At 39.6% G+C, this 24878-nt stretch overlaps 1 protein-coding gene across 2 annotated transcripts in view; it reads right to left on the bottom strand.

Moving 5' to 3' along the window:
* The window catches only part of LOC117525734 (voltage-dependent T-type calcium channel subunit alpha-1I-like), a 219233-nt gene that overhangs the window by 82825 nt on the left and 111530 nt on the right, over nucleotides 1-24878 (bottom strand). For both annotated transcript variants that reach the window (XM_034187666.1, XM_034187667.1), the window contains exons 14-22: nucleotides 18284-18439; nucleotides 17544-17631; nucleotides 17242-17465; nucleotides 15288-15584; nucleotides 12528-12628; nucleotides 12243-12366; nucleotides 10541-10609; nucleotides 10212-10396; nucleotides 9994-10120 (exon numbers count right to left, since the gene is read on the bottom strand). In XM_034187666.1, coding sequence (XP_034043557.1) covers nucleotides 9994-10120; nucleotides 10212-10396; nucleotides 10541-10609; nucleotides 12243-12366; nucleotides 12528-12628; nucleotides 15288-15584; nucleotides 17242-17465; nucleotides 17544-17631; nucleotides 18284-18439 — 1371 coding nt within the window. The remainder of the gene's footprint in view (nucleotides 1-9993; nucleotides 10121-10211; nucleotides 10397-10540; nucleotides 10610-12242; nucleotides 12367-12527; nucleotides 12629-15287; nucleotides 15585-17241; nucleotides 17466-17543; nucleotides 17632-18283; nucleotides 18440-24878) is intronic.

The following is a 24878-nucleotide window of genomic DNA, read 5'->3' as shown; positions in this document are numbered from 1 at the left end:
AAGTATAATGGGTTGGAGCCTCTGGTTGAGTGAGTCAATAGATGCCAGAAGATGATTGGTTGCACTGATGTCAATGTGAAGCCTTTACTTTGCCATGATTAAGAGGTTGATGTAACTTGTTTTATGTGGCCATTTTAAGTGCCTTGAATTACACCAAAACTCAATGTTTGAATGTCACCTTGTGTTGATATAATCCAGCTAATTGCTCACCTTGTGCCTTAGTATGTAGGTTCACCTGCACTGCAATATATTTACCGTATGAAGTATCACTGATATTCATATCCGCACCAGAGTTATCAGTAACTCGAGTGATGTGTTTTTCTTTTTTATTGCAATGCACAAATGAGGATGTCTTGTCAGTAAACAACCCAAGAGTATAGTTGATGTAATGGGACTCTTTCGAGTCCCAGAGGAGGGACTGTAGAAGAATTTTTAGGTCCATATTTGAACTGTGATGAACTATCAAGTGTCCTGATCCGAACCGTATGTCCTCTGGTTGAACTAGCAGGTGTTCAACCCAAAAAAAGGGCTCTATTAGTCATTTAGTCTGTCAGGGGCTTTCCAAGGCCTTTTAAGTGCTTTCCCGCAGGCCACGTGCGGGGGCCTCAGGCCAGCTGCACGTGTGGCTGAGGCCACGTGCGGAGGGGGCCTCAGGCCAGCTGCACCTGTGGCTGAAGGTCTTTTAAAAAAATCAGTTGTAAATCCTTCATGTTTTAATGGGAGCATTTGTCACATTGAAATAATGGCCTAACACCTGCTTAGGGTTCACTAGAGGATGCTTCCAATAGAAAACCATGTCTTGGGAATGAAATAAATAAAAAAGTCGAAGGAGGAGCGATGCCCGCGGGTCTCCAATAAATAGACGAGCGCGGTTGTCATATTCAGTCTCTCTAGAGGACTCAGTTTGTCTAAGCTTTGTGTCAAAGGCTTAAATAAACTTAAAAACTCTGTGCATTTTATCTTGCTTAAGGCTGAATTATTCTAAAGTGCTGTGTCATTTTCTAGCATATCACTTGCAATTAGTTTGTGTTATCTAAAAGACGACATCCTGAGAAGACTAAAGACGAGCCGTGACAAGATTAATGCACTATACTGGGTTAAAGCCACTGAATTAAAACTCAAAATATACACTGCAAGTACATCTTAATTCTTTGATTTGAACAACACCATTGTGGAATACAGAGGCAAAATTACAAAAATTGTCACCGATCAACTACTTTGATTATACGAGTGGAGTGCAGTGCAGCGGCGCGAGGCTCACTCTATGGTAGACGAAGGCACAAACCGGAAATGGCACAAAAAATCTCCACAGTGGGGAAAAAGCCACAAACCGTTGTCGGAAAAAGCCGGAAAAAGCCACAAACCAACGGTAGACGAACATAGACATTATAAAGAAGAGTAGATGCTGCATTGGTTGCTGAGATGCAAGAAATGTGGCCACCATCTTGGAGCGGTCATCATAGTGATTCTATCACAAGGCACAGTGAAGGTTTGATTTTATAATCTTATTTTCTTTTTTAATCCTTGTAACATAATATGTGTGAAATATCAAGTGTTCCAATACTTTTGGAGGGCACTGTATCCTGACCTTATAATGAGTGCAAAATGAGTGTGGTATTATTGCCGTTTTGCTTAAGAATGTTTAATTTTCACTGTTGCTGCACTTGCCCAACATTTGTTTTTGTCATGCTGATGTCTTATAAATATAATAATTAATGGGCTAAAGTTTATTCAGCAGAACTATAAGAGGTGGACTCCCCAAACTAAGTGGAAATACTTGGTTAAAAGACAAACACATTTAAAGTCCTTCATGCAGACTTTGTTTTGCAATCAAATTTATAACAAAATTACACACAAAAGGTAGGTAAAAGTAAATGTAAATATCAATGAATCAAAACTGAGGTAGTGGTGTATTTCACTGTTTTTACATTTCAATTTTACAAACATAAAATTAATGTATTCAGACAGGAAGGCAAACTGTACAGGACAGTCAGGTGCTTAACAGTTGAGAACATAAAGTAGCTGAAGGAAGGGATTAAATAAACGGAGATGGCCAACACATATACAGTGCTGGAAATTTGAATCTGCCTGGTCATACCCACAGCCTCAGCCTAAGCATGTTGTTGTTTTGCTGAGTGAGCTGTAGAAAGGGATTAAATAATTGGAGATGGCCAACACATATACAGGGCTAGAAATTTGAATCTGCCTGGTCATATCCACAGCCGGCTATTTTGGGGGTAATTTTCAGTTCAACCTTTTAAAAAAATGGTACCAGTTTGTTCCCCATGTCATGAGGATTCACAATATAAATAGTTTTTAGGGCTACATATTATAGTTTGGGAATTTATCCTAGACAGACAGAAAGACAGACAGAAGTGGCAGCATGAAAAGCATATGGTACAACACTGTATGGTCTTACATAAATGGCTATTTTGGGGTAATTTTCAGTTCAACTTTTTAAAAAATGGTATCAGTTTGTTCCCCATGTCATGATTCAGAATATACGAGGTCTGTTAGAAAAGTATCCGACCTTATTATTTTTTTCAAAAACCATATGGATTTGAATCACGTGTGATTACATCAGACATGCTTGAACCCTCGTGGGCATGCAAGAGTTTTTTCACGCCTGTCAGTTACGTCATTCGCCTGTGGGCAGTCTTTGAGTCAGGAGGGGCCCACCCTCTCGTCGTTTTTTTCATTGTTTAGGAATGGCTCAGAGACTGCTGCTTTATTTGATCAAAATTTTTTCAAAAACTGTAAGGCACAACTGAGTGGACACCATTCGATAAATTCAGCTGGTTTTCGGTGAAAATTTTAATGGCTGATGAGAGATTTTGGTCTGTTAGTGTCGCTTTAAGGATGGCCCACGGCGCCTGATGCCGATCTGCGCTCCGAGGCAGCGTCGTCTCGCTGTTTCAAGCTGAAAACTTCCACATTTCAGGCTCTGTTCACCCAGGTCGTCGTCAGAGAACAGAGAAGTTTCAGAAGAGGTCGGCATGAGGAGTTTATGCGGACATTCCACTGTTAAAGGAGATTTTGTAATGAAAGAACGTGCGGGCAGATTTGCATGTCGGGCCGGACCCGACCGCGGGGGGTCACGACAGGAAAAACACCTCCATTGGAAACCTTAACGGACAAGTTGGAACATGCCCAGCTGTTAAACAATTTCTCAGATACTCACTTGTTGAAAGCCATCAAAAGCCGCCTGAATTTTACAAATGGTTTTCAACACGGAGGTGTTTTTCCTGTCGCGGCCCAGATGGATTTGCGTCGTCGTCACGGAACCGACTCTGCGAATTTGCCCGCACGTTCTTTCATTACAAAATCTCCTTTAACAGTGGAATGTCCGCATAAACTCCTCAGGCTGACTTCTTCTGAAACTTCTCTGTTCTCTGACGACGTCCTGGGTGAACAGAGCCTTAAATCAGGATGTTTTCAGCTCGAAACAGCCAGACGGACGCCACCTCCGACCACGCCGCGCCGATCCGCTTTGTGAGCTGTCCTTAAAGCGAAAGAAACTCCACAATCTCTCATCAGCCGCTAAACTTTTCACCGAAAACCAGCTGAATTTCTCGAATAGTGTCCACTCGGATATCCCTCACAGGTCCTGAAAAAATTTTGATAAAGCAATGCACGCCGTCTCCAGCAGCGTCTCAGACAAGGGATTTCAGCCGAGAGGGCTGGACCAGTGCTCATTCAAAGCCTGCCCACAGGCGAATGACGTCACCGACACGCGTGAAAAAACGCACATGGTACAACACTGTATGGTCTTACATAAATCGCTATTTTGGGGGCAATTGTCAGTTCAACTTTTACAAAAATGGTACCAGTTTGTTTCCCATGTCATGATTCAGAATATATATAGTTTTTAGGCCTACATATTATAGTTTGGAAGTTTATCTCAGACAGACAGACAGACAGACAGAAGTAGCCCTTTATGTATATAGATGTTGTGATATATTTTATGACATCACAGTCCATGCCTATGTTTTGCTTCTTTTGCAGTAGATAGTTTATGACTTCTTTGAGGGTTGCCATGTTTGATGTTGCCAAAAAACATTTGAGCCTATGCAGTGCCCTCTACAGGATGTGTTGCTTAATATGTTTGACAATTTAAAGGACATATAGAAGTATGGGGGTAGCAGAAGTGGAACTCCCCCCCCTTAATTAAGGCACATCCTCCTACTACCCAGTTCTTCCCAGACTGTCCCAAAAGCATTACCAGGTCAGGTGGAATAAATAATTTTGGGTGTCCTACCAGCTGGAAGTGCCTGAGAAACCTTCAGAAAGAGGCATCAAAAATCAGATGCCCAAATCACCTCATTTCGCAGTTCTTCTCTGAGCGAGTGCAAAGTACCCACCTCTGTTATCTCATTCGTTCAGTTATGCAAAGTTCACAATCTTATGTGAAGCATGGACCATAAGTCCACTGATGCATGACAAATCATTAAACAATCCCATTAATCCTGCCTCAGATTTCTGTTGCATTGCAATTGGTGTGTGTTGTTGTTGTTGTTTTGTTTTTTGTTTTTTGGAGCGGGGTTATCAGCATTTAGTTTAGGTTTATTTTAGGTTTTCAAACCAATTTTCAGCATAAACACCCTGGAGTCAGACCCCCCCCCCCCTCCCCCCAACTCCGAAAAATTACTTCCAGGGATTTTGGTGCATAATCAGCAGCTCATTTGCATTTTGTCCCACTTCTTCTTCTCACTTTGTATTACCTGAAACGCTTTCTGAGCCGTACCTCATTTACTTAAACAGCAGCGTTGATGAGTGTCTTGTAGCAGAAAACAACTTTTTTTTAAAAGACTTTTTTCAGGCTGGAAAGTAGTGCTGAGACCAATGCCACTTTTCAGATGTGCACTGGTTTTGATTCCCACCTGGAAGCGTTTCAGTTCCTTGTCAGTGAAGCTGGTAGCTAACGATCAGGTGCTGCCTCACAGCCTTGCTTAAGGGTAAAACCACCACCGAGATTTACCCTGCAGCAATCATCTATTCACAAACACACTTTGCAAACCTTTAGGCCACTACTATTTCTTTTGCATGTGTACAGACTAGAGCTGCAACTACTTGCTGTTTGCATTGCTGATTCATTGGTACTTTCATTAGCGATGCTACTGCAGGCGTCACCTTGGTCTTGGTCTAGCTACATGGATGTATGTATGTTGGCAAGACTAGATTATTGTACTCATGGGTATGAAGATGACAAAGACCACTGCAATCTGACCTTTAACCTAAATGACCTTGACCTTCACCCTTATGAGAAACCTCCGGTTGACCTTGCCAGGGCAATTCTGGAATAAACCTAAGCGTGTGCCACATTTGGTCCAAATCAAGCTGAAAATCAAATTCTTTGACCTTGACCTTTGCCTAAATGAATTAATTCAGGGCAATTTTGTAGTCAACCTTCATTCACAAGTTTGGTAAAAATTAGCAAAATGCCCTTAACCTGGAAGGATCGATGCCTGGCCTTTGGCAAATGTGGACCACACCTGATGTAATTCCAGAACCTACCTACCAGGTATGCAGTTGAGTGTGCCAGGTTTAGTGTAAATTACAATGAAATACTTAAATTTTTATCCTTTGACCCCAATGACATTGCCCTTTGCCAGCCAAACCTTTTAAGGGAAAATCTGGGGTCAAAAAAACATGCAGATAAGTCTGGATGAAACTGGTGCAAGCACCTTGAAGGAGTAGCAGAACAAACACACAAACGTTTGTCAAATTCATATGATATCTTAAGACTGTCTAATCTTATTTTGAACAAACTTGGCAGACACGCTGGGCTGATGGATGGCAAGACATAATTTGATTTTGGTTACGTCGAATTTCCAGCCCCATGTTGATCTATCTGCAGGAAAACGGCTAATTTGATGGAAACAATTTCAGATATTGTTTTGTTCGTGAAGTCGACTGGTTAAAAGCTCATGTAACATTTTCTCTATGTGCCTAATATGCTGAAATTTTGGTATGCCGTTGCTGTGGTTTAAGCACTTTTGATCTCGTTTAACAATTCATTCATTCATCATGTTGTCTATAATGCTCAAAATAAGGTTACAGTCCCATTACAGTTTGCCAGCGCTCAAGGTAACCAGTTCAAATGTGTTTTTCCCTCCTCTGCTGAATGGACAACTCACATTACTAACTGCTACTCTCACATCTAATTAGTGGTCCCCTTCATTTGTCTTTATCGCTGGGAATCTGCACCATCCCTGCAGAGAAATCACCAGGAGCCTCATTTATAAAGTATTACACAGGATTCATACTAACAGTATACATACAAAGAAAAGGCAAAAATACTGTATGAAAAAAATTAGTATAAGTCGTGGGTTTTTTGACTAGTTTGAGAGGTCCTGTGACTCATAGTCTAGTGTGATTTATATACAGAAAACCTTATTACTTGATTACTTTCAGCACACATTTAAAACAGAGTCAGGTCACACTAAAAGCATTCTATAAAGGAGCGATCGTCATGGCGTCATTATTTTGAGCTTTTCCTCGTGACGGCTCGAGTTTAAATACAATCATCAGTTATACTCACTTCAAGCAAATACATAAATATGAATAAATGTCTTTATCAAATAGCAAAGAGTGTCTCATGACACAAAGGACTGTGCCGTAAAAATGCACAGGAACAGACATTCGTGTGTGTGTGTGTGTGCGTGTGTGTGTGCGTGCGTGTGGTGCGTTGTTACAGTACAAGAAAAGAAGTTCACTTCCACAGCAATGTGTAGAGTAAACGGATAAATGCTGCTGTGAGCTGATTTAAAACTGAACTTACCACAAGTTTGCACTGGACCGCTCTGTCATTTTGGGAAACGTTCCACAGAGAAAGTAATCCACAAGAGGTCAGTGCTGTGCTCAAAAAGTCCATTTGATAATCCACAGTTAAACGAGGAAAAGAAAAATCCAAAACATTTGACTGAGCTTTGGAAAGAGACTCGAACAAAACCATCTGTCCTCTGATCACAAAATGTGGTCCTCTCGATTCCGTAGCTGAGAGGATCCACAAAAGGAGCCCATCCAGAGGAGGAGACCACCTGCGAGGCAGGCCCACCTGTCCGTGTCTTCAGCCGGCGGGAGAGGTGGTGGTAACAGGGTGACTGTTCCCCCTGCCACCGCGTGGGTTTATTAGCCTCGCTTCTCACCCAAAGTTATGGTGTAGTGTAAATTTTTCCCAATATGCCTTGCTTTCAGAAGGGGACCTCAGAACCACCAGAATAAGATCACAAAAGGGAAAAAAATGTTCTGAACAAATACTGTAACACTGTAACGTGTTTTTTACTGTAAGGCCACACTTTTGAATGAAGATGGACTTTTTTTCACTATATGGAAGAAACCTTATTTGGACTTACACTGACAAAAAATATAACACTTTTGTTTTTGCTCCCATTTTTCATAAGCTGAACTCAAAGATCTAATACATTATCTATATACACAAAAGACCTATTTCTTTCAAATATAGTTCACAAATCTGTGTAAATCTGTTAGTGATGCTGATTAGACAGCATCATTATTGCACAGGTGTGCCTTAGGCTGGCCACAATTTATATACAGGTAGTATATACATTTGAGCAGTGAAAATAATGTGGGTCCATTTTTTTATGTAAAACTGATGGAGAGAATTGATAGCAGCAAGCACGTCATTGCACCTTGTCCTTGATAGTGATAATCCAGTCATGTCCAACACCAATATATTTACATTTCACCAGCTGTGGTGCACTGAAAAAATATTAGTCGTGTGGTTTGATGTAAGATCAATTTAACATTTGAACTAATGGAAAAAAATCTGGGTCACACCTAAATAGATCCTTGTCATTTGGTTGTTGGATTTTATGCTATGTGACATTCATTATTTGTCCCATTGCGCGGGTGATGTCATTAGTGTGCAATTTTGGCACAATCCATGCATTTTTCTCCCATCCCTTTTGCATAAATTCAGCAATCCCAGTATTTGCAGAGGCATCTTTAGCAGCTGGTGAAGCCCTGTCAGATGAAGAATTCAACAAGTTAATATCGCGATTATTTGCTGAATTGAGGAAAGCAGACATATCCTCCACACACACACACACACACACACACACTATTGAGCTGATCTCGCTGTTGCTAAAGTCAGCAGTGTGTCAGCGAGTCCTGCAGAGCAGAGTGAACTACTGGGTCCCACTGAACTCTGCTTTCTGCTCCAAGAAGAAACACCTGTCTAATTTTAAGTAAAATATCAAATGACATAGATCTATTGAAGTGTCATATAAAACAAATAATGAACGGTTTCCATTTGTCCAATTGAAAAGATATTTTAATTCACTGAATAATATGTTCCACCTTTCATTTCATACAAATATTGTTACCACTACACTCATAAACACTGACTATTTATATAGTATCACATATAAAATGCATTTTTTTTTATTTACGATAGCATACATGAATATGTGACGTTTTACTGGGTAGATTTAAAAGTGCGAGTTATGATTCACTAACACACAATATCATTCTATGTGTAATGCTGCCACTCACATTTTTCAGACTCTCTGGCTTCACTTTCCCTTCTCCAAAATGTTTGTGCACATGGGTCATGTTTGTGTACATATACACACATTTTACCATCTCATTTGCTTCACAATGTTTTGCAATGTATACCTTTAAATTGTCGTGTGCTTCTTTTAGGTCACACGTTGTGTGTGTGTGTGTGTGTGTGTGTGTGTGTGTGTGTGTGTGTGTGTGTGTGTGTGTGTGTGTGTGTGTGTGTGTGTGTGTGTGTGTGTGTGTGTGTGTGTGTGTGTGTGTGTGTGCTCTTGTTGTTTTCACTCAGTCACCACAGCAGATTCAGAGTGGATTGGCAGTTTTAAGTTGGATGCCCTTCCTGACTCAACTCCACATTAAATGGAGAAATATGGCAGGGGTGAGGTTTGAACCGGGAACCTTCTGCACTAACTGGTTATAAATGAGGACTCCAAAGACATCTTCTACCTGCAGCCAGCTGTCCACTCTATCCACAGCTCTCCCTCATTCATTTTTACCCGAGGCCATCAAATATGGCCATTGTGTATTGCGAAGGCTTTTCGTCTGTCTGTACATATGTCCATCTATCCATCTATCCAAGTCCAGTCCTATTAGTGCCAGAGTCTTCAAATTCACAGGGAACATTCTTGGGACACAGACCTTGGACAAGTTCAAAGATGACTAACCTTGACCTATCGTAAGAGGTCAAAAACTCACATTCTGTTTCATATTTTTATGGTATGATGTTATGGAAGTGATTGTGGTGACATCACCCTGGTGTCGCTAGCTGCTAACTTCGCTTTGATTTTGGCTAGAAATAACGCCTTTCTCACATATTGTGTAAAAGCTAGCAAGAAAAAAAACCACTTCTGAAACTGAAAACGCTGTTTTTGTAACCTGATAGCACTTCTGGAAGGATTTCCAAAACATTAAGCAGGAGTTAGCATGGTGACGTCACTTCCTGGTGTTGCTAGCTGCTAACTTCGCTTTGTTTTGGCTAGAAATAACACCTTTCTCATATATTATGTAAAAGCTACTGAGAAATAAACACTTCTAAAACTGAAAACCCTGTTTTTGGAACCTAATAACACCTCTGAAGTGATTTATAAGACATTTCACGGATGCCAACATGCATGCTAAATTCCGCTAACTAAAAGCTAACTTCCTATGGATCTACAAATATTCCTTGATTTGCACAACTTCCACTCTTGTCAAAAGCTCATGTACACACACACGCAAGTCCTCCTGCAGATGCTGTTAAAGCGTAAATATTGTTTTTGATTGATTGATTGTTTGAGAGAAGGGCTTTATTGAACATGTACAAATTGTACATAAGATGACAAGGATCTTAATAATTACTTAAACAACTGCAAATTATAAAAAACACAATGCTCATACGGCCGACAGTATTTTAGCATTGTGTTACATTACAAAATTCATTCCAAGGTCACAAAAAAATTGTGTTTTGGAACCACCTCGCTGGTACTTTACCTGTACTCCCAGTATTCCAAATACTATGAAAAAGGCACAGCAGATGAGGACAATATTCCCGATCGGTCTGAGAGATGTGATCAGTGTCTCCACCACCAGTTTCAAACCGGGAGCGCGACTTATCACCCTGCAACACATTCAGTCCCACAAACTCATCACATCACTGCACAAGATAGCTGCAGAGTAAAAGCAGGTGGGGATCTCTGCCATCCTCCTACCGGAGTGGTCTCAGCGTACGCAGGAGGCGAAGGACGCGGAGGATGCCTAGGATGCGGTTTCCGCCTGCCGATGCGATAGACACTACAATGTCCAAAAGTGACACAAACACCAGCACTCCGTCTAAGACATTCCAACTGCTCTGCAGGTACACGCTGTTCCCAAAATACAGGCCCATAGCAACCACCTGGACACACACACATGATGACAAAACAACATGAAGTGGAAAATTACACCACAAGCAATTCTGCTCCCCAGCGAGGAGGAAAACTGCACGTGTGATAAGTGACAGAAACCGAGCTTCTGTCAGACATCAGTATTATGTGCTTACCTTAACCATCATTTCACCCACAAAGATCACAGTGAAGATGTAATTGGAAACACTGAGGAAGACTCGCTCCTGTCACACACAAACGCACACAGGGAGAGAAATTACTCAGTCTACAGTTTTTATATTTGATTCTTACATAATCAGCTTTAAAAACAACAACAACAAAAAACACTAACTGTAATAAAACACGCTGGGAGCAGCACGCGCTCTTCTAATGAATCGCAAACCTTCATTATGTTAGACACAAACAGACAAGCTGAGCAACACTTAAAAGAATGTTTCGTATGTGCGGACTGAACATCGCGCCTTCAAAGTGCATACAATCAGGATCGCCTGCACTTTGTTAAAAATACACTGCAAAAACGCAAAATCTTACAGAGTATATTTGCCTACTTTCTAGTCAAAGTAACTAATTACACTTAAAATAAGACAAAATCACCAGTAAATTATTAATCAGATACAAGGACTTGTTTTTAGATAATACGTCTGAGAAACCTGTTTAAGGAAACGAGTCTTGTTTCGAGTCATATCTGACATGAAACAAGCTTTTTTTTACTCACAATGATATATGACGTCCTCATATTAATAAAATATAACTCGAGGTGTCTTTAACTTGTAACAAGTCAGAAAAATCTGCCAGTGGAACAAGTTAAAAGTCAAATAAGATTTCTCGAAATAAGGTACGGATATTACTCACTTTGAGCCAAATTTGACAAACATTAAGGGCCCCTTCACATATAGTGTGAATTTGGTCGAACTGCGCATTAAGTGTGCATGAAGCAGGAATCGTATGCAAACCGTGTCATTTCGTAGCTGCTTCAATGCCTCGTACACCTGTTGCTACAACTATTTGCGTACACCAGCGGCTGAAAGACAGAGTGTGCGCTGTGCAAGCCCATCAATCCCTGTCGCGCCAAATTCCAACAGACAAGCACAAACATCTAACACCACTTGCATGGCACTTAGAAAATGTGTGGCCATTTGCACTCTTGGCACGACAACAGACTGCAGACAATCACTGTCGTACTCGCAGTGAAATTTGTCCAAGTGCCCCACGAGTGTGGCTTTGGTGTGTGCGCTGAACTGACAGGAAATGTGGCTATGACAGAAGCGGCTGTGGAGATCTGTCATTCTGGATATCCCAGCTGGACAGTACTATGGACGGACATGGACTAACAACTGACGACTGTGATGCGCCTGTGTCTGTTTGCTGTCATCAAGTGGACATAAATAAAAACATATATCACTGTGGCAACGGGCTACAGTGAGCACACACGCATGGCGTGGACATGGACAGGCTGCCCCTTGGTTGAAACGGACCGTCAGATCATAGCACGCAACAGGCGATCTGACTGTCATGTCACTCACGTGAGCTCTGTTCCACATGACGCAGTGTCCTGCGGCGTGCCGTCCGCAGGACACGCATGTCGGCAAGACGCGTGTGCAGGCCAGCAGCACATGCATCAGCAGATGTGGACATGAATGAGACGAGCGAACTGCTTTGTTCCTGCGTGCACGAACCATCACACCAGCATTGTGCACGCCTGCCCGTCGGCATGATGTTTTGTAGTGCGCACATACCAGCTGCTCTGATGGGTGTTGCCCTGGAGTTGTACATATTCGCACTATGTGTAAAGGGACCTTAAGAAAAGGGCACTGTGTGTGTGTGTGGGGGGGGTGTTATGCTGTTAATTTGTATTACCATGCTGTGTGGTTGTATGTCAGGCCGTTCCAGTGCGATGGTGATGCAGTTCAAGAAGATGAAGAGGAGGACAGTGTGATCAAACATCTTATGACTTATGACCTTCTGACACCACAGCCTAAACCTAAAGACAGAGAAAGATGTTTATTTTTATTTATTTGTATTTTACACCCTCAGAATTTAACTGTGATTTTTTTACATTATCACAACATTTTTACATGAAGCCACCGTGTCCATTCTTGTGAATAATCGTGGTTGCACGTGTGCAGGCGTGTGTGTATTTACTGGTTTTCTGGTGCAAACAGATACAGGGACCACTCTTCATGCTCCAGGCACCACTGAGGTTCATATGGCTCCAGCAGCTTTTTCAGCTTTTTACATAAACTCTGAAAGGAACACATACACGCCATTTAATTTTGGAACATGTCACATGCATGAACACACAAATTTTTTTTTTTTTTGTGCTGCAGAATTCTGATTAAATTCTTCATAAAGTAACTTCATTGTAAAACTCAATTAGTTAGTTGAACTCAAACCATTTGAGGAAATCAACTGCCTTAAACCATTTGAGTTTGCCAACTTAAATAAAATCATTTTAGTTTTAGGAACTTAAAAATTTATAGTTAATTAAACTTATGTAAATCCAGTTTGTTTTTTCAATAAAAAAAAGTGACAAATTTTTTTGGATTTTTGATGCATTCTTTTGTTTACTTGTTGACTCTGCATTGTGTTGTTATGACTCTGCCCATTCGCTCCCCTCGGGATGTGAACTCACGATCTCCAGCATGTAAGTCAGATTCTCTAACCAGAAGGCTAAAACCCAGGGCTCTGGCATTGTGACCAGAGAATTCTTTTGAGTTGTTGGGAGAGAAGTTTACTAACTACATAATTTACTAATATTCACAGCGACACCTGCTAGCCTCCGTTACATAAACTTAATTAAAATGAGTAAATGTAATGCACTGGAAATACATCACCAACACTTAAATGCCCCAAAATTTTAAATGCACTTAAAGGAACTGAGTTGTTATGACAATAATTAATTTTTGAGTTAGTTTAATTAATGGAAATGAGTCACTATAACTTTTTCAAATTTTGAGTTATATTAACTTAATTATTGCATTAAAATGGAGTATTTGGTTTAACAGTGTTTAAAAGAGAAAGTTGCCAGATTTTTAATTCATTCATAAAAATTTGTTATTGTGCAGCTTTTCATTAATTCATAAAGACGAGCACAGACAGCACAGCGCCAAGTGCTGCTGCTAGTTTCCAACTGACACAGTTGTCATTTTCAAATCCAGTGCCCACACTATGTCAGTAACAAGTGTTTTTGCACTCATCTGTGTGCTTGTGAGTGTGTTGCTCTTAAAATGAGGTGTGGTAAGGTGCAAGGCTGGTGATGCATTGCTATTTTAAGGCATCAGAAACAGACTGCACCTTTTGACCAACATAAACCTGGTTTACAGTCGAACGCTAAATTTTTCAACAATTTATATGCCGCACAATTCGGATATGCCTTACATTGGTGGGTTTACAATGCACGTACACACGTGTGTGTATATTAGTGTTCAGACTCTTCAGACTCCTCGTCAACACCCATAAAACTGACATGAAACTGAATTGAAATCAAAAATTCAAAACAAAATAAAAGCACAAACAAATGGAAACTTGAAGAACTGTGGTTTGCATAACATTTTCATGTTACTTCTCTTCCTCCCCAGATTCACACAGAGGGAACACCTAAACCGGGCTGGCCATGGCACAGTGCAAGAACAGCAGGTGAATGGTCTGATGGGATATGAAGGAGATTGCATGGACAGAGATAGGGGTGGAAGAGAAGGTGTTGCAGGATCGAGGCGCCAAACTGCTCGACTTCAAGAAGCTGTGGTGGGTGAGTGCTGCTCCTGCAATGATCTGCTGCTCACACAGGTCACTTTCATCACCATAAAACCTCTCACTTCTGCTGTTTAAAATGCAAGGTACCAAGTGGACACGCCTCTTAAAGACAATGACAGAGGTCAACTGCATTGGTTTAAATTGTTACACCCAAATACCCCCACAACTAATTGATTGCTTTTCACCCTTCGATTTACCTTGTGCTCAGATTACACACTATGTAAATAGCAAAATAAAGTTGGACCCAAGTTGCACTTGAAGACCATACCCCATATAGTTCACTAAGATCGGGTCCTAAGTGTTTTGCACAGTACTGTACAAAAATGTCAAATGTTGGTATGAAAACTATTGTAGTGGGTCAATAAACCCCATAGCTGGATTTAAAAAAATCATCATCATAATGATCATAATAATCATAATAATTAAGCATCTGATGGTTATGTTTAACCATGAAAATGAAGTTCTATATGTGCTATAAAAGCAGATGGTTACCACTTCTTCATTTGTACAACCCCAGTTTAGAAAAAGTTTGCACAATATAGAACATGCAAATACAACCCCCCCCCCCCCCCCCCCAACAAACAAACAAACAAAAAATCTCTGCATGGATTCTTATGTGTACTTTAACTTTTATTTAATTGCAGACAGTATGAACCCAAGATATTTCATAATTTGTGTGGTCAACTTAATTTCATATGTTAATATAATATAAATAAATAATAATATATATATTAATATATAATATAAATCCATTCTCTTTATTTAAGGCCTGCAACACATTCCAAAAAAGTTGGAATGCTAAAGCATTTGACACTTTGTAAAGTTGCAGTTCCTTCTAGCAACAAGTAAAAGACATTTTGGCATCGGCAAACCAAACGATGAAATGTTTCAGGTGTTATTTTTTCCCATTCTTTCTGCAAACACTTCTTTTGATGTGCAAGAGCACAAGGTTGCTGTCATTGCAACTTTCATTTCAAAATTCTCCACACAATCTGTATTAGGGCAGGTCAGGATTACAGGCAGGCCAGTCCACTACCTGTAAACTCTTATTCTGCAGTTATGCCTTTGAAATGTGTGCAAAATGTGCATTTTCCATACCACACCAACTTTTTCTGATTTGGGGTTGTAAATATAAGAACAGTGACCCACCTGCTCAAGGTCTTCCTCTTCCTGATCACTGTGGCAGTGTGTCGTCAGGGGAGCATCATCGTAGCAGTATTCAGGAAGGTGAAAGGTGCCGTTGCAGTCTGGCGGGAAGAGCATGGGCACCTGCAAGTACTCTGGCTGGTCCAGAGACTGCTCCCTGCTGCTGAGGTTAGAGCCGGTGTGGGTGTCTGAGAGCAGGGACTCCAGCTCCCCTGACTGGCTCTTTTTTTGCAGGCTGGAGGCTCGACTGAAGCTGGTCCAGCTGGAACGTCGGCTTTCTGGACTGCCATCCCATAGAGACTGTTATCACAATAACAAACACTGTAACATGGAGTTGGATTTCTGACTAATATTTCAAAAGGAGGTAAACATATTATCCTTCATACACTGCACCAAGGATACTATGTTTTCATCATTTTCTGTTTGTTGGCTGCTTTGAGTTGGAATACTCTTTAAGTAATCAACACATTTTCACAAAACTTTGTTAAACATTTGGGTCTAACCTGGTACACATTGCTAAATTGTGGGATGGGTCTGCAAAACAAGGCAGAGCTAGGAAATGCAAAACATTTATTTATTAGGATCCTAGATAGTAGATACTTGAATAGTAATGTATTGGCCCGGATATAAGATGCACCTGATTCTAAGACGTCCTCCTTTTTCAAGGCATGTTTTTGGAGAAATACATCTGAAGAGACCAAATCTTGTTTTAAAAAAGAAAGCATTTTATTTGAAAATAATGGCATTAAAAGCACATCCAGAGAGGAAAAAACAGGTATTGCTGGATATAGCAGTGGTGCATGTCATCTTCCAGTCATCAGTCAATTCTCCACAGGTGGAACATTCTGCAGATGCATACCACTTGCACAAGGACATAAAATTGATGATGTATTCCAAGGACTTCTGTCTTTCTTTCTTTCAAAGCTCTTTTTTATTATTAAGTTTCACAATTATACAAGAACATTACTCCCACCCCACAACAAAGATCCTGTCACTCAGTTGGTTAAACTTGCTCCACTTTGTAGGCGTTGCACATTCCAAGGACTTGACAGATGGGTAAATGACCAAAAGGTCCTCAGAGACTTCCATGAAATGGTGAGGAAAGTGACTACAGAAATTTTAAAAAGACTTACATCACTATTTTGATGGTCAGAATGAACTAAACTCAGAAGACCCATTTTAATGGAGTGAAAAATGATCTGACTTTCGAATTCCTGCTCCTACAAAGGACGTAAAACAGAACCATGACACCCTGCATTTATAAAACTCTCCTGGTGCAGTTTGAGCAGCAAAAGTAATGTGGATCCATTGTTAAAATAACATTTTAGGGACAAGAGGAATGGCTTTGTGTCAGGAATGGATGTAAAGCTGACAGAACTGTGATGCCAGTTCTTGTGGTAATCTGTTAAAGTTTATAGATAAATCATTTTTGGACCTTACTAAATGTAAACTGTATCTAAGACCATGATGTTGTTCTGGTGTTGTGAGGGGTGCACTTTTAGTGCCACTTATAGTGCAGCAGAAACAGAATATTTACAGAGGAATCCTTCAAATGGTAATGCAAGCACCAAATTCTACCATCACCATTTGAAGGATTGTTTCAGTTTTCTGCTGCACTGTTAAAACTGTGAATGTATGACATGTAAAATTCGATTATAAGATGTCATATTTTGCAGGTGTGTTTTGAAGAAAAATAGTCTTTTATTCAAACCTACATGGTAATATTAAAAACTAAAAGTTGCACATTTAGATTAAATTATATTAAATATAACTTTATTGAACCATTGGGAAGATGTCCTCAAGGAAATTGACAATATGAGCTTTGATATTTTATGATTATTTTTTTAAATGGGCAGACAGTTGTGTGTATTTTCTTCTTGTAATGTGCCCTGTTAAATTGTGTATTACTGATTGTATGTGCACAGTGATTACTTATGCAAATACATGCAGGACTCACCGGTGTCCTCTGTTCAGGACTGCCGATGTCCACTGAAGCACCGCTAGCCCGACGTGATTGGCTAGGGTTTATGACGGGAGTGGCTGCAGTGTGTGTGATGAGTGGCGGTGGCGGTGGTGGCGGAGGAGGAGGATGAAGAGGAGGCAGCGAAGGAGGGTGGGGCATGGAGGCTTTCGGGTTCAGCAGCCCGTTGGGGCTCGATATCATTGCCTGGATCTTGAGCTCTGTACACAAACACGTTAGTCCTGAGGAGGATTTGTGTTTCTGCACACATCATAGACATGACGTCACAAAGTTTGTACCTGCAGCGTACAGATCTCTCAACTTCTCCTCTTCCTCATAGCTGAGAGACTGCCTCTCCTCATCTCCGTCAGACCTGCTGGCATCGCCCTAAAGACACACATAAGAATCACCACTACCATCATCAGCACCACCTTCCTCCTCCTCTCGTGATGCTGAAACATATGGGGGCGTGAGAAGACAAAAATAAAGAGACGGAGAGACAAACAAGAGACAGACGGGCGAAGGGAATCTCCAGTGTTCTCTAGTTGAGTTATGCACTCAGATTTGGCAGCGATCTCCTGTAGCTGCGCCAAAAAAGCTTTACTGAATTTAATTAAAACTCTCGCCAGAAAGATGGAGACAGACGGCTTTGGCAAAGGGTATGAGTGAGAGAGAGAGAGAAAAGGAGAGGAAAAAGAGAAAGGGAGTGAGCGAGCACAAGTGTTCTCTGATGCTGGAGATAAAAGATGAAAACTAAACAACAAAAGCTCACCAGCTGTGAATGGCAGGCGATATCAAACACATCCCTACCCCGGAGAGAATTATGCGTGTGAGAAAGAGTGATGGAGAAACAGAACACCGGAGAAAGAAAAACATAGAAGGCTAGAGCGAGACAAAGTGGAAACCACACAAGCAGCATGCTGGTGATTATTCTCATGTATAGGCAGCTTTAGTATCTGCAAGACGATTAGCTCAATTATTTTCCTCTCTGCTTCAGTCGCACAAGTGGTCGATGTTAAATCTGCGTGTTTGTGCTCACCTCAGCTTGAAAGCCTTCAACCAAAATGGCCACCAGCAAGTTAAAAAGGACATAGTTGCCAAAGGTCATCAGAGCCACAAAGTACAGGGCAGCCAGCGGCGTGGTAGACGCCATACCGTTATAGAGCACAGAGTTCCAGTCCTCCTGGGTTAGAATCTGAGGGGACGAGATGAAGTAAAGTGAAGAAAAGCACAACATCAGGTGGGATGTTGGGTGACAACACTCAACGAGGGATATACGGCAGGTTAAAGGGGCTATTTTTTACAGATAGGGCCCCAGGTGTCTTAAAAACATAATAAAGTGGTCAGATTACTGAGGATTTTTAAGTATAGTCAAAGTTGCACAATTCTGTCTGCAATATAAACACACACAGACACACTGGACAAACCCTCCGTGACATCACCCACAGGTTTTCTGAGCAGTTCTGAAGGTCAAATAGGATGGCTCCAAATGTTACCATCTTAGCAATGCTTAACTTTGCTGCATTCCCGACCAAAGAGGGTTAGTACAATTAACCAGTAAGCAAGTGGTATTATTCTTTCTTTCTTTACCTTTATTTAACCAGGAAAAAAAGTCTCATTGAGATTAAAAATCTGTTTTACAAGAGCGTCCTGGTCAAGACAGGCAGCAAGGTTACATGTCAATTTCAACATTCATCCACACATACAAAATAAACAATTACCAACCAATGAAAAACTTTCAGTATGAAAAGTCAGAAACAACACATTTTTACAATATAATTAAAAATAATCAGTTAAAACAACTACATTATTGCAGACATTTGTAATAAAATGCTCCCAAAAGACAGTCAACTTGAATGGCTGTGCTTCACCCATTCCAATGCTCGCTGCGACCACACCTCTAATTATCCATACATCTAAGGCTTAAAACAGCATATCTGATGTTCTATAACGGCTGAGTGGATCCTTGTCATTTGATTGGTGCTTCATATGTTATGTGACATGGATTATTTGTTCCATTTACCATGCAAATTTGGTTCCAGTTTTGTGCCATTGCATGCTGCAAACCCTGCCCACGCACACACTAGTGGGGGCAGTGTTTAGCTAAACATGGCAACGTTTGTTTTGTTGGCAGACGATGATTTGAACAAGCTAATTGAGGTTGCTAATTCTTCAAACACATACACAAACAAATCCACTACGCCATAAGCCATCTGGAGGCATGAAGAGCTGTTAGGATGAAAAGCTGGACAAATTTGTGATGCAATTTTTCACTGGACTGAGGAAGTACACAAAGTTTTATTGCTTTTTTTTTTTTTTTTGAAGTATCACGGACTACATTGTCAAATTTCTTTTTGAACTATCTAATTGTTGACTGAGAACAATTATGAACAACTATTTAAAGTTTGTGTTGGATTGTTGGTGTCAAAGCGGCAGTGACGAACACCAAAATGTAAGTCCCTTTTCTGCTGTTTAGAAATTAATATAATATCAAACGACAAGGATCTATTTTAGCCATTATATAAAACAAATAATGAATGATTTTACATTCTTTCAGTGGAACGAATATTTAATTCAATGAACCCTGGAATGTTTCATTCAACAGGGCGAATGGAACATTCCAGGGTTCACCTCATGTAACATTCGTACCATTGAACTCATAAACATTCATTATTTGTATACTATCACCCCCCCCCCCCCCCAATAAAGTTGTTATGAACATAGAAAGTAGCTATACAGAATAAAACCTTTTATTTATTTTGTACCAGGCTATAAACAGCAGGGACAGTGCCAACTGGTTATTGTGCTTGGTTTCAGTGTGGAAGATTCCCGGTTAACATGCTTATTTTTGCAGTGCATTTAGAAAATTTAATATGGGGATCTATGCAGATTGCCTTGCTTATAAATTCAGCCTCATGTGGCCATTAAAAGAACTGCAAGGTTTGGCACTGCTGCACTGGCTTCATTTTCCAGCACTGGAGGCTGGCGTTTGATTTTTAACCCTGGCCTGATCTGTGAGACATACCCACTGAGTCAGTCTGTATCTGTCTCAGTGCATCTGCATAATCTTGGAGAGAAAGACAGAGAAATGCCACTTGTCCCTGCAGAGAACGTAGTGTGACATGCAGCAGCTCCTTTCCATTTAATACAGGTTTCTTATTCTGGGTCACATCACCTCAGTATCTACAGAATATTTTTATCTACAAACTCTAACATTAACAAGCAACAGCAAACCTTCTATTACCCAAAAGGCTTCACAAGCAACTTGAATGGTCTGTTTCTATTCATATTATAAGTTATAAACTGTGTGACCAGAACTCCAGGATCATGTGCTGATTGATACATTTATAGGTAAGATAAAGTGTCAATGATATATGATAACATAAATAATGAGAAAATGTTTGTTGTTTGTGGGGACCTAAATATCGATTTGGTGAACGTTTGATGACACAGTACCGCAACAGATTTCATTAATTCAATGTACAAGAGGAGCTTCTATCCTTTAATCAAACTCCAGAATAAAGCAACAATTCACAGTGTTACAATCCCTGAGAATTATTCAATAATGTAATTATTAGGATACTAATAAGTGGACTAATAATTAATGACATGAAATGACCATCTGCTGTTGTCTGCAGTCATCTAGAGTTTCTCAAGGACAAACCTGAAAGTTACAACATAGTTAAGACAAAAAAAAACAGATGAGACAATTCACACCTTCAAAAACAACCTGATGAAACAAGAGTGTAAATAAAGCCAATATCAATGATATAAAAGAAGCTTATCAAACATTAATGCCCATAACAATGGCTCTCTTTGAAAAAAAATGATAAAGAAAGTTGTAAAACAAAAACTTGAGGATAAGCCATGGTTAACTCAGGGATTATTAAATGCACTTAAGAAGAAAACAATTAGAATACAAATACTTTCGCAAGAGAACAAAAGACATTTAGCTGAAATATAAGACATCAAAAAGCAATTTAAGAAGAATAATGAGAAATACTAAAAAGAAGTACTACAGTAAGTTATTAGAGAACAATAAAAAATAACAAATAAAATACATGTATTAAATATGATTAAAATTAGAAAGAGGCAAACTGGATAATCAAACTACTTCCTAAACATAAATAATATAATTATCAATGATGTGACCCTAACTGCAAGTTAGTTTGGTGTTGGTTCTGGTCTGATAAAGGGGATTGTCGGCACTGACGGATCCAAAGATGTAGAATGTAATGATGTATGGTACATCTACAAGAATCTTTGTAAAGGGAACAGATAAGGAAATTGATGAAAATTTTATGGAGTTCAAGATTAAGAAAACAAAAGAAAGCAATGATATTGATATGTTGCTGGTCAAAGATATTATTGAGCGTGTGGTGAAACCGCTTACCAGTACAAATATTTGGTGTGTTTCCAAATAAGATGAAAACTGCTAAAGTGATACCAGTATTCAGATCTGGAGACAGACACATACTCAGAAATTACAGACCCATCTTTGTCTTAATTATTATCTAAAAATTCTGGAGGAAAAAAAACAAATCTGTAAATCTGTGAATAATATAACTTGAAACAACCTCTGGATACAGTAGCAGAGAAATTAAAGAAGGTGAGAGATCATCTGATTCAAGCAAACTTATACTACTTTTAAACAAAACAAAATTTATAATAATTGGGAACTGGTCAACAAACTCAAACAAGAAACTTGTGATAAATGATACAGAAACAGAAAGGGTAATTTGTAAATTACATTTCTTGGAGTTAGTAATACTCAACACAGTCAACATATTATGCTGGGATCCACAAGTATATAAATTACAATATTATAAAACTTAAGAAATCTAATGAATCAGTCATCATAATACACCTTGTATTGCTTCTTCATATTCCCATACATCACTTATTATGTGGACGTGTGGGGAAATATATATTATATACAATATTCATATTTCAAAAACAAACTAAGAATTGTTAACAAAAGCATAGAAAACCAATCAACCCACTCTTTATTAGAATTCAAATTTACAGACTTGGCTTACTACAGAATAATTCAAATCATGTAAAAAAAAAAAAATAATAATAATAATAAGTAAAATCAACAGTTTCGAAACAGTATCCAAGGGTTGCTCCAAATGAGGGAAAATAACCATAATTTAAGAGGAATATGTGTGTTCAAAAAAACAGTTAGCACAAACAAATGCAAAACATCACTGCATCTCAGTAAGAAGAGTTAATCTGTAATACAGCTGCAGTGATGAAATAAAGACGTAAATTAATACACAAGTTCAATCAAACCTTTAAGAATAACATACTGAATGTTTAAATGATGTTTTAAATGACAAATATTTGTCAGGACAGGCGGCTGCCCAGCACCCGTAGCGGCTGGACCCGCAGTGCAGACTCCTAGACTAGACTCAGGTGTAAGAGGAAACATGGTCTTTATTCCAGACCTAGGTTCGGTACACAGGTAATCAAGCAGCAGAGCAAAGGGACAATCAGGATTAGGCAGAGACGCAGTCATCGATGAGTAGGAGTCAGAGGCACAAGCAAACACAGAGTTCCAAGATGAGGCAAGAGGCATGGTCGAGGAGAACAGAGCAATAAACGGTACACAGCTTGGCAAAAACAAGACTGTGAACAAAGGCTGGAATGTGTACTAAAGACAACAAACTGGCGGGGGAGTGGTGGCTGGGAGGTGTTTAAATAAGACAGGAATTAACAAGGTCCACAAGGAACAATCTAGAAATGGGCATGACCAGTGAACAAAAATTATGCATGGTGCAAGATAGTGACGGAGGACAACACAAGGTGGAGTGAAAACAAGACAAAGATACATGAACAGGTGCCAAGAGCATGATTGAATGAAAACACAAAGCAGACAGAAACAAAGTGAGAGACAAAGACACGAGGCAGGTGCAGTGATGTGGAGTGAGAACATAATCAGATAGGTGTGAGGGAAACAGGGAACTATGAACCGAGATAAAACAGAGTCTGAGGATAGAATAAAATATTACCATGAAGTGGATCAGCACAGAGCACGAACATGAGAATAAATCAGAGAATATAATAAAAAATTAAACATGACAAAACTAGACTGGAAATGACTCATGACTGAAGTATAAAATAGAACATAACCAGATGATAAAACAAACAAGCAAAGACTAATTAATTAACAGAAAGCTAAATCCCATATAAAAGTACAACAGAAAATAACAGAAATGAGAACAGTAAAAATAAACTAAATGATAAACAATGAAAAACACAACCTGGCAGAACAAACTAGAATGGAACTGAACTTATGGCCAAAGTATAGAAGTAACAAAGAAACAAAGTGGCAAAGCAAAATGGAACATAGCATAAACACATGATGGAAATAAACAATTAATAAAACAAAGCTGGGGCAGATGGTGAACAAAAGAAAGGGGGGGGGGGGATCAAGGTCCAGATCACGTCCAAAACGTGACAATATTATGCAATCGTGATTCTGCATATTAAAAGATGCCAACACAGCCCAAAATAGGGGGTTCACTGGTGTCACCTGTATCTATTAGAACCCAAAATATCAGAGCTGAATCTGTAAATTTACAGAGTTACACAAATTTTGCAGATTCACTTACTGATTTAATGGAGTTACTCACTGGGTGACTCCATTAATCCTATGCTTGCCCTTCTAATCACAAGGAAAATTAGTTTGAAAATTATTATAATATCTGTATTCAAAAATATCCCAAAGACGCTGAGGTGGTGACGCTGCTCACCATCTCCTCCCTCCATTTCGCTCATAGAGATTGTGTGGGGGTGTTGCAGAGCCTCAGACTGGCTGAGTGGGTGCGTGCGTCTTAAAGGGTGAGCAGATAAGGCTTGAAGACCAGTTATGGAGTTCTGACACAAATATCACGGAAGTGTAAAACTAGTCATTCCTAGACAAAATTTTATATACAGCAGGGAATTATGTACAAATGTGTAATTCTAAGGGTTGATAAGATGGACTATCAACTATATCCAGCTGAGAAAAATAGATAAAAAACCAATTTCGCACAAAATGAGCCCTTTGATTATATTTAACAATGAATTCTTCCCCTAATAGCCACTGTCAGTTAAACACTAATGATCCTCATCAATGTTAAATGAGCTCTTGTGGACTGTGTTTTCCATCATTTTTTCCTCCCCTCTGTTCAGCACGCCATACCTGCCCACTGGGACAGTTTCATAATTTGTATTAAAACAGAGACTGGGCAAGTGAAATTATTCTCAGGAATGCTGCAGATGAAGACAACAGACACTGTTTGTGACTCATCCCAATTAATTTAACCATCATTTATCTATGAGGAAATGCAAATCAAGCACTGTCAAGACAGCAATACAGACAGGTGACAAATCCTGAATAAACGAGTGAAGAGAAACAACAAATACATGGTAGAATTAAGGAATTAACATCCAATCATGGTCTGTGTAAAAATGCTGTGCGGGTGCAGTTTATGATTGGTAACAAGACGGAAAAAGGGTTCATTGCTGGGGTCGTGATTTAGTGCAACAGATAAGAGAATATTTCCAGAGGAATCCTGAAAATGGTGATACAAAGCATCAAATTCAGCACAAATACTCCTTAGACATTCCTCTTTAAAAAAAAAAAA

Source organism: Thalassophryne amazonica, chromosome 15 (genome assembly GCF_902500255.1).
Source record: "Thalassophryne amazonica chromosome 15, fThaAma1.1, whole genome shotgun sequence".
NCBI lineage: Eukaryota > Metazoa > Chordata > Actinopteri > Batrachoidiformes > Batrachoididae > Thalassophryne > Thalassophryne amazonica.
Note: the sequence above shows the minus strand (reverse complement) of the source record. Positions and strands in the feature narration are given on the sequence as shown.